Below are 12,681 nucleotides of genomic sequence, written 5' to 3'. Positions count from 1 at the left end.
ATGAAATGCAAAATTTTACAATTTGAAAAAAAAAAGTTTTTTTATCAAAAATATTCTAATGACAAAAGTTAGATAAAGTTTGCATAGTTGCAATCACAGCTTGCATAGAATGTTTTACAATGTAATACAGTAGCACAGTGGATCACAATTCCTGACTGCACACACTAGTCTGCCAGTGGTCGTGACAGAGAAAACAGACGCTATATGCGCACAATATTTACAGGCTCATTGTCCTGGAGAATTCCCCTAGCTCTTTTCGACAAGTACGATGGACAACGTACGGGCCATGGCTTAACATCCCGTTTCAAGGACTGCAGCCCCTTTCCAGTAGTGTGCATATCGGGTGAGAGACAACAGCCGGGATTCAAACTCAAGAATTCTTGGTCCAGAGGCAGGGTCACTAACCACTGGACTACACACGCTAGCTACTAGGCGGCGATCACGCTGCGCTCTCGCTGTGACCTAAATCGGATTAGCCTAAAACTTGATTTCATAATTGGAATATCATGCAAAATGTAAACGTATGGCTGAAAAGATAACACAGCACACAAAGCGTAAAAATATTGTTTTTTCATGTATGAAATTCCTTTAAACGCTTTGTTGAATTTTAGGTCGCGGAGAGCGCGCGGTGAGAGCACCGTCCTGGTTCAATGGGGGTATAACTGATGCTACAAAGTTTACAACACACTGTCTGGTTATTGCTAATATTGATTCTCATTAGGAACCAAGCCAAAGAACAAAGTCTATAGGAACGGCAGGTTTTGCTAGTCATTTGGATAACCATCCAGAAATACAATATTCCTTTGTAAACATGTCATTTTGAGATTTAAAGATAGAATCTGCAGACCTGTTTGTTGCAGCAAATTGCTCTGTTTGATGGGCCACTTCAGTCTTCACAACTCACAAGCCAGGCTAACACTCAGAGCATTCGGTCCAAACTTGTGAAAGAGTGGACAATGTCTACATAAAAGACTGCGGGTCTAAACAATATGCGCGTGGTAAACTTGTTACGATTTGTAAACTGCCATAACTTACAGAATTGGTGAGCTGTAGTTCGAACAAACTTACACTGACTAATATTATTTTATATTACATACATCGTGAACATCAAATCATATGTAACATATATCTATGTTTCCATTGCTTTGAAAGTGCTCCTTAATGAGACTTTTAAGCACTACTGAGGCCAGGGATTTAAGGATTGGGAAGGTGATACGAGGGGATTAGGACACAAATTACGCACTTACCTTATCTTTACTGTCATCGGCAAAGTGATCTCTCACATACAGAGAACTGAGAGCCCAGCGGAGTCTTTGGTGTGTCATCTCAAAGCAGATCTTCCACTTCTCTGGAAACTCGGACGTTCCCCTCACAGCTTCGTAGAAGATGCTGCAATCAGTTAAAAATTATCAGTAACAAGAGTTAAGTATTTGTGCTACAGGTTTGCTACGTTAGTTTAGCGAGTACGGGATTTTTTTATTATGAATGTGAATTGGTAAAGAATTTTTATTTGAGTTGAATATGTGATAGTTGTGTGCCGATTTGTTAAAAATAGAGAAGACGCTAGCGACCCCCAAAAACACCCCTCCCAATAAAATGGTAAGGCGACCCTGTGACGTCACAATTCAAGATGGCGGCCACCACATATGCCTACGAATCCAACAAAGGTTTTGCTACGCAAACCTGTAATGTCATTGTCGTAAGTCTGCCCTCTAGTTTTTCATTTCGAGAAACTAACAGATTTAATTGTAAGCAACAATTAACGTTTTATGCTGCTGATAAACATTTTCATAATAGTTAAAATTGATGCTATGAAAAGCTGGTGTTTGCACATCAACCATATTTTGTGAAAGTGCAAGATTTGAAGAAAACGATTATATCAAAAACAGTTCCCTGCATCTGGTTTTGTTGGCGTTGATTTCAGGTTACAAATTCTTGAGATTCAATGTTACAATTAAACAATCTTTTAAGAACAAATGTCTGCTCGTAACATGTCAAACAACTCACTTCCTGTCCTAATGAAAGCACTTTTAATTCATGACTATGGATAATACAAGCTCATCCAATCATTAAAGATAATCAAGATCTAAACAACTGAGTTGCATCTTTTTGCCATTGGGAAGTTCGAAAGTTTGGGCTCCAGTCAGAAAAAAAGGAAGATACAAGACAACTTTATTGACGACATTATAACATGAACATATAACTGACTTTTTTTGCAATTTCAAGCGATAACTGGCGACAATTTGTGTTGATTTGCGCCGGTTTACACCACTTTGCGAATGCCTGGATCAATTTGTCGCTGTCTGGTGAGATCCATACTTTATTGTTCACATTCAATGGAAAGTCTCTTACCGATAAGCGTGGACATAGTCCGAGCTCAGCTCCAGCACGTATTGCTGAATCAGGCGCCACATCAGGTAATTATGGTACTTCCTGTAGGGTAGAATGCGCACATGATAACTGGGCTACACACAGTTAGCTATAAGCTATAATGTTTTTATTGGTCAGAAATTGCCCGCAATGGCAGCCTTTTTAGTGCTGAATTGATGCAGGGCTTACAGCTTTCAGATAATACCCAACATATACATATTTTATCAACACTTGCATTTTGTGGAAATGTCGCAAGGGTCTGGTCTGGGCGGCTGCCATTCGGCGCTACCAAGTGACCTCAATACGACCTTCCCCAACCGAAGTCAGGTACCCATTTGCACCTGGGTGGAGTGAGGAAAGTCGTATAAAAGTGCCTTTCCCAAGGGCACAAGATCAGTGACATGACAGGATTCGATCGCGAACCCGGGACCACTTGGTTCTGAACCGAACGCTACTCCACAGTTGGTGGGTCCTTTCAGGGTTTGGGTCCAAATTTCAAGAGATGTCAAACACAACTTGTTACAGATGGTTTGAGATTGGACAAATTAAACTCGGAATGCCACAAGACACATCTGTACAAAACGTAATAAACTCACTGTACATGGCCACACATTCGAATGATACGCAGAGGGGAACCCTCAAAGACAAATGACGAAGATCGCCTACAGTAGCAAATGAATTATTGGAGCCAAGGAGACATACCCCTTAATAGTGGAACATGTAACATTACTGTACGCTTAGCAAGGTTTCTTTCTTTGCCAAACATGTAATGTCCTCTAAGGCAATTCTGATTTGATACTATATGGATGACATCCTCTGGGCACTATACAACTGATGCGACCGTGCAAAAATAGTTCGGCCAAAACAAAGCTGCCTTTATTATGAAATATAAAGGGGTAAAAAGGATAAGGCAAAGGTAGTCCTGTTATTTTTTGAGGTCATATGGGCATTGGAATTGGGTATTGGAAGACAGAGCCCAGCCCTCTCCTTCCATCGCCTTTTGCCTCCCTAACTGCTGTCAGGTAACCATTTTTACACCTTGGTACCAGTGGAATAAGCTAGAACACAGGACCTCTGGGTGGTTCTGGGGAAAACACCCTTATAGTTACGCTGACGTCAGATAAATGCCGCGAAGTGTCAGGAACGTTTTAACATAATACCATACAATGAATTATTTAGTTTTTTCCCTGGTACGTTTTCGCATCGGAAAAATTCGCTCAGAGATGCATTTTGTGGAAAGAGTAAGTTTACGACAAAATCAGCACGTTTTACGATTAGAAAATGGTATTGTACACCATTAATCTATTTTCTCTCTGTTTTGTTATTTCTAATTTACGGCATAATATATTAAGTGTGCAGCTTATTCATAGTATGGTCACCACCTTCTATAACGTTCACAAATGTACGCGTGCACGTATGTCATCCATATAATCACGTCACCGTGGTGTAATAAAAAAATATTATACTGTCCATGCGTGTGTGCAGATGACAGACCTTTGCTTGGGGCCAAAGCTGGCGATGTACTGTCCAACTTTCTGTACGTAGTCTTTCTCATACAAGACAACTTGGAAGTCATCAGACACAGCGGCGGAAGGGAACAGGTACTGAAAGAAGTCCTGCCAATTCATCTGAAAATAAATTTAAAAAATCATAAATCATGAAGAAACGGAAAAGACAATCAGTTTCACTTGATCCCAATTTGTTATTTTTTAGATATTGAGCTGTGAAAGTCGCTACAAGGCCTTGTTGTTATGTGAAGAAGAGTTTTGAGCATTGTAACGTTGTAACTTGTGTTGTTATGTTATGTTATGTTTGCAACCGTACCTCCACTAAGTAAGAATGCAGAATATAGATATACAGAGACATATATGTGACTTTATTGCATTGTCTCTAGCAGATGTCATTCTGATAATGCAGTTCAGGTGATTGTCTTACCTGTGTCTGACTGCTCAGCTCTGACAAACTGATCTTGTTATCTCTCTGTGCAGGAGATGTGGGCCGCTGGGCACTTCGTGTGATCTACAGAAATCACACGGATAATCATTCCTCCCTTCTGGGTGTCTCTCTGATTGGTCAATGTAATTTAATACCACTTATATCTCCTTCCAATTGGTCAAAATCATTCAACACCACTTGAGATCCATTTAACACCACTGATCTACAGACATCACACGAATCGGATGATGATAATCATTCCTCCCTTCTGGGTGTCCTTCTGATTGGTCAATATCATTTAATACCACTTATAGCTACTTCCCATTGGTCAAAATCATTTAACACCACTTGTGGGACTTTTATGGCATTATGGCGTCATAACCGATAGGGAATGGAGGCTTCTGATTGGTCGCCGGCATCTGGCTATGTGATAATATGAAAATAAAACGAACCGTTCACAGCAAAAAGCTTCACAACCACAGACTGCATTTAGATGATTCGTGGAATCCGTTCATAACATCCTACGCTGACTTGATTTAAGGGATGCCATCATCGATTTTCGTTCGTTTCCAAAAAGAAAGTTTGCAACAATACTGTAAATGACGCAACAAAACTGCAAAGGGAGCAAATTTGTGGCGTTGATAGAAAAAAAAAATCGGAAAACGGATACTAATGTCATACAAGTCTTCTTTTCCTGTCATGAAAGAACTGAATTTGTTGTTAATCATTGCACAAAATGTATTAAAGCCTTGAGCAAAGTATTCTAAATTCTTCCAACAATATGTAAAAGAATAGGAATAGATGATGTATTGTTTGGTGTACTGAGTAAGACAATTGTAAAACTTTCCTTACCAATTAGATTTTATGATAAAGACAATTTTCTTAAGCTTAATCTTTATTCTTTCAGCACGCTGTCAAGCTAGGTGTGACAGGCCATTCAGTGTGATATAACCAGCTGCTTCCGCGCCGCGTGCCTGCGAAGCTGGTGTGTTACGCCGAAGGGCGGTTATATATCGGTTATACAGATACAGATACAGACGTTCGCATTCTTTTGCTGTGTCCAAAAGATGCTATCCATATATAAATCAGTGCCTTATCTGGACGTTTAGCTGAACAAGTTGTATGGCACTGCACTGTACTCACGTTTGCAATCATGGTCTCAAAGTCGATGACATCTTCCACAAATGTGAGAATCCTGCTGATGACCTGTTGGTACAAAATGATTGATATATGGTAGGCATCTAATCCCAGCTCAGAAGAAGAAAAAAACAAGAAATAGTCACGCCTTTAAGTACAAGAGTTATCAACCCAGAACTATATACACGCGTACGGTAAAAACAATTGCTTTTCCCTGAATAATCGTACAGTGAAACTCATTGACACAGAGCACTGTAGGGGCATCCTCATTAGATAACCAGCTGCCGCTCATATAACCAGCTGCTTCCCACCACATGCGCCTGAGAAGCTGGTATGTTAGGGCCCTGTCACACTTGTGCGTATATGCAAGTGCGTTTGAGTTGCGCATGAACATTTTATGGGTTTATTAAAAGTTTGCAGGGATAAAGTTGTTTTCTACTTTGACCCCCCGTCGTGCAGCCTCCTTATCGAACCAAAGAAATTATTTTTTTCGGCTGCAAACTTAACCTAAAACAAAAACTTGTTAATACGCAACTCATGCGGGCTTGTTTATACGCACAAGTGTGACAGGGCTCTTACGCCGAATGGCAGTTGTACCGGCTATATATATATACAGATACAGAATGATACAGAATACACACCTGTGTGTCGTTGACATCATAATCCCTAGCCAGCAGAACTGCCACGGTCTTCATGTAGTTCCTGTACGAGTCCAGTCTCTGTAGAAGACACACTTCCATGTTAAATCTCACAAACATGCACAACTGCCTGGATGATGAGACCAGTGATAGTCTAACACAATATTTCTGCAAACTGAGCATAATGTAGCAACAGTAACGTTACTACACAGTCAAACCTGGTCTAAGCAATAAAACATCATTGGTCTAAGCAGACTGAGCAAAAGTGGTTGCAGTTGAGGACAGGTGGTTGCTCCAGACAGGTTGGTTGGTTGGTTGGTTGGTTGGTTGGTTGGTTGGTTGGTTGGTTGGTTGGTTGGATGATTGTACATGTATGTATAGTAACAATATAACCTTTTTGATCTACGGGACAGTAGTGATTATAAAGGCTAGCTTGATACTTAGAATGACAGGAAAAGGACATGTTTGCTTGGTAGAACTGGGGCTGGTAAAACGCCCATAAGTCGGCCCATTGAACGGTTACCAGGCTAGCGCCAACAGAAATCCTCAATTTAGAACATGCTTATTCTACAGCAGTTATTCTTGTCAGTTATAATATACACACACTAACTGACACAAACTACAGATGGGCAGACAAGCCAACAACAATGATTTTTATTCCAATGGAGGTGAAGTAAATATTGAACTGTTTTGCCCATTTTCTTAATACATGTAGTAGTTCTATAAACATACCTCGGCACAGTTGTCTGGTGCAAGGTAGCAGGAGCTGGGCAGGGTCATCCCGGCCTGATCAATCTAACCAGGTGAAAAGGAAACAAAGACGTGTTATCATAGCTTTCACAATATCAGTCCTGCAAAATTGTAGCTGTCTAAATGTGTCACACTTCTATTTTAGGGCAAAATGCAAAAAAAATGGTATGGAAGTAAGTTAGAGGTTTGCTTTTCTGAATAGGCATTTCATGATTATTTCATTGCGCGTTTTTGGCTATTTTAAAAACGTTTAAGTATATTTTGGAGCTCTGTGCCATAATGTCAAAGCGAAAAATTGAGAGATGGAAAACTGCATATGGGTACCTTTAGAAAATTTTGCCTAAACCATTTCCGTGACCTCTGATGTGGTCTTATGGGCGCATGTCTGCAGTGTTCAGCAAGGACACATGTGTAGATTAATTAAAAAGAGCACTCAGTAACAAAACAAAGAAACTTACCTGTACGATGATCTGTTTAGGATCCTCAAAGTCCCTGTTCAGGTATATTCTGAACCAGGTTGTTACCCAGTAGTCCAACTGGATAGACTTCAGGGCAGTGTTTCTGTCCCAGGTATCTGCATAAATCAAAATATACACGACCAAGTAAACATTCAACTATATTAGAAAGGAAACATTTGCAAGCAAATATAACATATTTCCCTTCATCTTCCTCCCATGCAAAAATTGACTGTACCAAAATCATCCCTGTGGCACACCCATGTAAAATGGACCGGTCCAAAAATACAATGGCCCAAACATGAAGTAGTCTAAGATCATCCCAGTCGAAAATTCCGGTGAGACCCACTCTTTTAAGTTTGACAACATCTGTGTGTGTGTGTGTATGTGTGTGTGTGTGTGTGTGTTTGTGTGTGTGTGTTTGTGTGTGTGTGTGTGTGCGTGTGTGTGTGTGTGTGTGTGTGTGTGTGTGTGTTTGTGTGTGTGTGTGTGTGTGTGTGTGTGTGTGTGTGTGTGTGTGTGTGTGTGTGCGTGTGATTCACCAACTCAGATACCCTTCATGCTAACCTGGAAACACGTTTACCTACCTGCCGCTCCTGGCTGGTTCCCAAGGACGTACCAACCGTCAAGGTCACTTACAACCTTCAGGAGGGGCCGGCCTCGTTGCTTAGTGTTCTCAAATTCATCCACACACGCCTTGTAAAAGGTCTTCACCTGCAACGTAAAGGATGTACAAAACATTGCACATGTCTATTGGGCTGTAGCTCAGCTGGTAGCAGTCTTGCATTTGAGCTGATGGTTATGATTAGTTGCTGATCGGGGGACCATGGTTCAATCCTGGGAAAGATATTTCGGTTGGGGCAGTACACGTCCTTCGGAAGGGACGTAAAATGGGGTCATCGGCTCGAGAATGTGCCTCCAGCACTTTAAAGAGGAAGAGATAGAAACACCTCTCCATAGAAAAATTCTGCACTGAAACAGCAAGGAGACTTGCTGCCCTATGTGCCACCAGGCACTGCAGGGTAATCTCCAAGCAGATCTACACGGTGCACCGAAAATCGTATGTGCTATCCAGATAGGCTCCAGTCCGCGCCGTACCACCGTGTAGATCTGCTAAGGTGCGGACTGGAGCTTATCTGGCCAGCATATACGATTTTCGGTGCACCGTGTAGATCTGCTTGGAGATTAACTACCTGGGTCTGGACGAACAAGATGGACTAATAAATGTTATGGAGACGATGCAACATACTTAATTGACTTCGAGAAAATCAGTGATTGAAAATCCTAGCTTTCAAGACTCGATGCTTAAGTTCCTCTGTAACAAGTTACTCCTTGGTTTAGTTCATTAAACGTTGTTTCAATCGCTAAAAACTGAACTGAATTAAATTGAACTGAAGTTGAATTGAAGTTGAACTGAATTACATTGTAATATATTTTCTATAGTTCTATCCTTTCAAACCTGCTACAGACTTGAAAACCTGATTGGGACAGGTAAAATTTTGACTATAAGTAAAGTTGTGTGCTCAGATAAAGCTAGTAATACCTTTTGATCTGCCAGTGTGTCAGAGAATGAGATCGGAGTGTCCAAAAGCCGGCGGATTTTCTCCGCATTCTGACTGTAGATGTCCAGGTGAACTGTCCGTTCCAGGTCAGCTGGTAAAACGGGGTGGGTCAGCATCCAACCTCCGCAGGCATAGCTGTACAGGGACAACAAGAAAATCTCATACCTCCATGAAATATTTAGAGGATTTAGTGAATTTCTGTCTTTCAGAATAAGACTGATAACCTTGATTGTACATTCATGCCCTATCGGCCTAAGTACAGGCATACAGATACAAAATACATGGTAACTGTTCATATAATGACACTGATAGGATTTCTAATACTAATCTAAAACAATGGATCTAAAACTACTCTAATTCATAGGTTCGGCTTCTTCTCGTCTCTTTGTGATGTTAGAAATATAAGTTGAGATGGACTTGTTTAATATTGTATGATCAAAACGCACAATAAAAATGAATTTCTCAATATTCGACATAAATTGAAAGTGTAGAAACATTCCTAGAATATGTTCAAACAAAACATTTCTGTCGTTGTTATATAAACTACAATCGACGATATAAACTACGCACAAAAAGTTCGGAAACTTAACTTTGGTCGATCATATTTCCGTTATTTTTTCACCGATTTCAATGTATTACATATCATTTAAAAGCCTTTTTTTTATTTTCTTTCCAATGATACCGAACTTATTGTGATTGCGAGTTCATGAAACGAGCATCAGGCCTGCTAAAGTGAGTGGGTCGAAGAAATAAATTGCCCAGATTACCTTACTATAGTCAAACATGCTATTCCGTACATATTCTTCTGTTGATATTGACTTTTGTATGAGGGTATTGTGAAAAATCAACAAGAATAAACAAGACATATTCATAAAAGCTAAATTCTTTATCAAAACCAACAATCTGTGTCTTAGTAACGGGTTAGCAAGGAGTCTTAGTAACGGGTGGCCCAGCCACGCGCTGTCACTACAGCACGGCACCTCCTCCTCATACTCGTCACCAGTCGCGCAATGCGATGCTGTGGGATAGCGTCCCATTCCTCCACCAGCAGTCGTCCTAGGTCAGCTAGCGTTGTTCTCTCGGTCACTCTTGCACGGACAGCTCGCCCAAGCTGATCCCATAGATGTTCGATGGGGCCCAGGTCCGGGCTCTTAGAGGGCCACTCCATCCTCTCTACACCTGCATGCTGGAGATGGTCTGCGATTATCCCTCCCCGGTGTGGGCGGGCGTTATCATCTTGCAGCAAGGCAGTCGGCCCCATGTTATGGAGGAAAGGGATGGCCACCGGATCAAATACTGTGTCACCATATCTTTCTGCATTGAGGGTTCCTGGTACAATGACAAGTCTTGTCTTTCCCCTGTAATGCCTCCCCATACCATGACGCTGCCACCACCAAATGCTGTGGTGTAAACAATTGGATCTTCGATGTGCTAAGAATTACCTTGGATGTTCTGTGTGCTAGAAATAACCTTGGGTGGTCTGTGTCCTAAAATAACCTTAGAACCTGAGGAAACAATATACTGATTGAATCATCATCCGCACCCATACCAATAGGATGTCACAGCGCGCGTATGACACAAACAGGGAATTTTGGGCACTTTTTTCTGTGACCCACTCACGTTATTAGTCCTGGTACTTGTTCCGTGGGTTTTAAATCACAATAAGTTTGTTATCATAGAAAGGGAATCACACAAGCTTTATAATGATATATAATGCATTAAAATCGGTAAAAAAACAACGGAGATATGATCAACCAAAGTTAAGTTTCCGAACTTTTTGTGCGTAGTTTAGTAACGTTGGGTAACATAAATTCGTGGGGTACTTAAATTCGGGATTTTTCGAAAACGGGGATATGTGCTAGATGCAACATCAGTAATACCGCTAGAAATGCAAACTTGACAGACTAACGTATTCAGAACACTGGCTGAAAAGCTTCGACAACCATGCATTAGAAGTTGGCTACGTCAAAAACTCTCCGTCCCTTATTGTCACAGTCTGAGGGCTTCGTGGGAGAATTATATGTACATAGTTGTTCGCTGGTTTATAAGACAAATGTCACATCCGCATCCTTCTCAGCACAATTATTTACAATACAACTTATTAGAATCTCTTTTGCTAACCTACAACTGGACTCTAAGTGTGATTAATCATCAAAACGCCTCTTTGTTGCTACAACCAATGGCTACGGCACTACGGTGAATTTTCCCGCCGCCATATTCGTTACCCAGAATCCTGCTATTCGGCAGACGACAAACGTTTGCGAGGAACACTTTCTTGTCTAAATGTTGTGTGTGATAGTGGACTGATGGCGATATTTTCCTCAAATTTTGCTCTTAGCACAAGCAGAAACACATGGACATAGTAGTATTACCATTTCTACGGCATCCAGCTAACGCCCCGATGAATAATATACAAATTTCCATGACGATGGGGATCGACTTTGAGTGACGTTCTACCGACTCAACACACGGGTTGTTCCCGGAGGCCTGATGTGTGCAGTACGGCCGTTTTTTCGTGTATTTATTTTTACTTGGACACGTCTATATCCATAGCACTCTCCTCAAGCCAAGGATGGAACGGATAGCTGCTGTATAAAATGCAATTAGCGGTAAGATATTCAAGACGAATCTTCTCTCCCGAATTAATGTTCACCCCTGTCCGACAGCACCGTCACCGTGCGGCGGACGGTAGTTTCAAGTTGAAATATTATGGTGTCAGCACGACTAGAGACAAAATCTACCATATATATGATTAGTGCAAAGATAGTACATGATACTGACAGAATAATAGAAAAAAGGATGGTTTATTGTTCTGCTAGATTGATTTCAGTCAACCATTATCGGAAAAATCCCGAATTTATGTTACCCAACGTTACATCCATCTCTAGCTTGTGCTTACACAAGCTCTCGGGCGGAGGTTAATGACCCCCATCCCAAGAGGAGGCTGCGTATACAGGGGCCGCCCACTAGGAGCGCGATTTTGTCAGGCTAAATCCATGTCCATTTCATTGGAGTCCCTGACAATCGGCCATGTGGCAACGTTCACTTCCTGCCAGCCGGCAGAAGAACCTTGGACGCATGCGCAGGCCAAATCAACCCTCATATTCTGCCAGTCTCCGGTGACAACTCAGTCCAGGAACAAACTCGGACCTGGCCCAGCGTCAACTAACTTGCATTCTTCAATTCCACACACACCAAGACAAACCGAAAACAGTATCTCCGCTTTCACGGAGATCACAAGGCAATCAAGGATGGCAGACTTCATTCCCTTACCCATACTGCTTTGAGACAGGTCTTTAGAATCTTGCAGATTTTAGAAAGCATTGTGTGTCTGGTAAGTCAGTTATAACGGAACAAAGCATAGCTATCTGCAATAGGAACAGGAGGTTTGTATCGTACTCCGACACAATATTGTCAATAAAAAAAAAACTCACTCCCCGCCGTCTCTTTACTGCAACACTCTTCAGATTCGAATGCCAAACACTTAGGACATTTCTATGATATATGAACATGTGACGTTGGCAAGTGATAATATAACGTTAAGCGGGTATTTCACTGGACTAAGCCAAATTGTTTTCAAATGTTTAAAAATCCCAATCGCAAAATAGGCGCAAGGCAACATGTCAGAAAGCGGCTCAAAAGCTGCAATTTCTCTTTATGAATCTTGATCATGGCACGTTGGTTTTTAACTTGGATTTCCAACAAAGTTATCTTGTATCTGATTATTTGGAGCTGAAACTGACAATGTGACATTCTGGGCGAGGCCATTTTATTTGTAGAAGTTGCGTATTTCACCCGTGCGTCACACGTTAGTGTCACAACAAAGAAAATTGG

The 12,681-nt window shown here is 41.3% G+C and overlaps 1 protein-coding gene across 1 annotated transcript in view; it reads right to left on the bottom strand.

The window, feature by feature from the left end:
* LOC136420258 (endothelin-converting enzyme 1-like) overlaps nt 1-12,681 on the bottom strand; it is a 30,209-nt gene that overhangs the window by 13,752 nt on the left and 3,776 nt on the right. The window contains exons 2-11 of the mRNA XM_066407112.1: nt 8,829-8,982; nt 7,873-7,999; nt 7,289-7,404; nt 6,813-6,875; nt 6,084-6,161; nt 5,449-5,511; nt 4,306-4,389; nt 3,865-3,998; nt 2,353-2,433; nt 1,248-1,389 (exon numbers count right to left, since the gene is read on the bottom strand). Of these exons, the coding sequence (XP_066263209.1) occupies nt 1,248-1,389; nt 2,353-2,433; nt 3,865-3,998; nt 4,306-4,389; nt 5,449-5,511; nt 6,084-6,161; nt 6,813-6,875; nt 7,289-7,404; nt 7,873-7,999; nt 8,829-8,982 (1,042 nt within the window). The remainder of the gene's footprint in view (nt 1-1,247; nt 1,390-2,352; nt 2,434-3,864; nt 3,999-4,305; nt 4,390-5,448; nt 5,512-6,083; nt 6,162-6,812; nt 6,876-7,288; nt 7,405-7,872; nt 8,000-8,828; nt 8,983-12,681) is intronic.

Source organism: Branchiostoma lanceolatum, chromosome 1 (genome assembly GCF_035083965.1).
Source record: "Branchiostoma lanceolatum isolate klBraLanc5 chromosome 1, klBraLanc5.hap2, whole genome shotgun sequence".
Taxonomy (NCBI): domain Eukaryota; kingdom Metazoa; phylum Chordata; class Leptocardii; order Amphioxiformes; family Branchiostomatidae; genus Branchiostoma; species Branchiostoma lanceolatum.
Note: the sequence above shows the minus strand (reverse complement) of the source record. Positions and strands in the feature narration are given on the sequence as shown.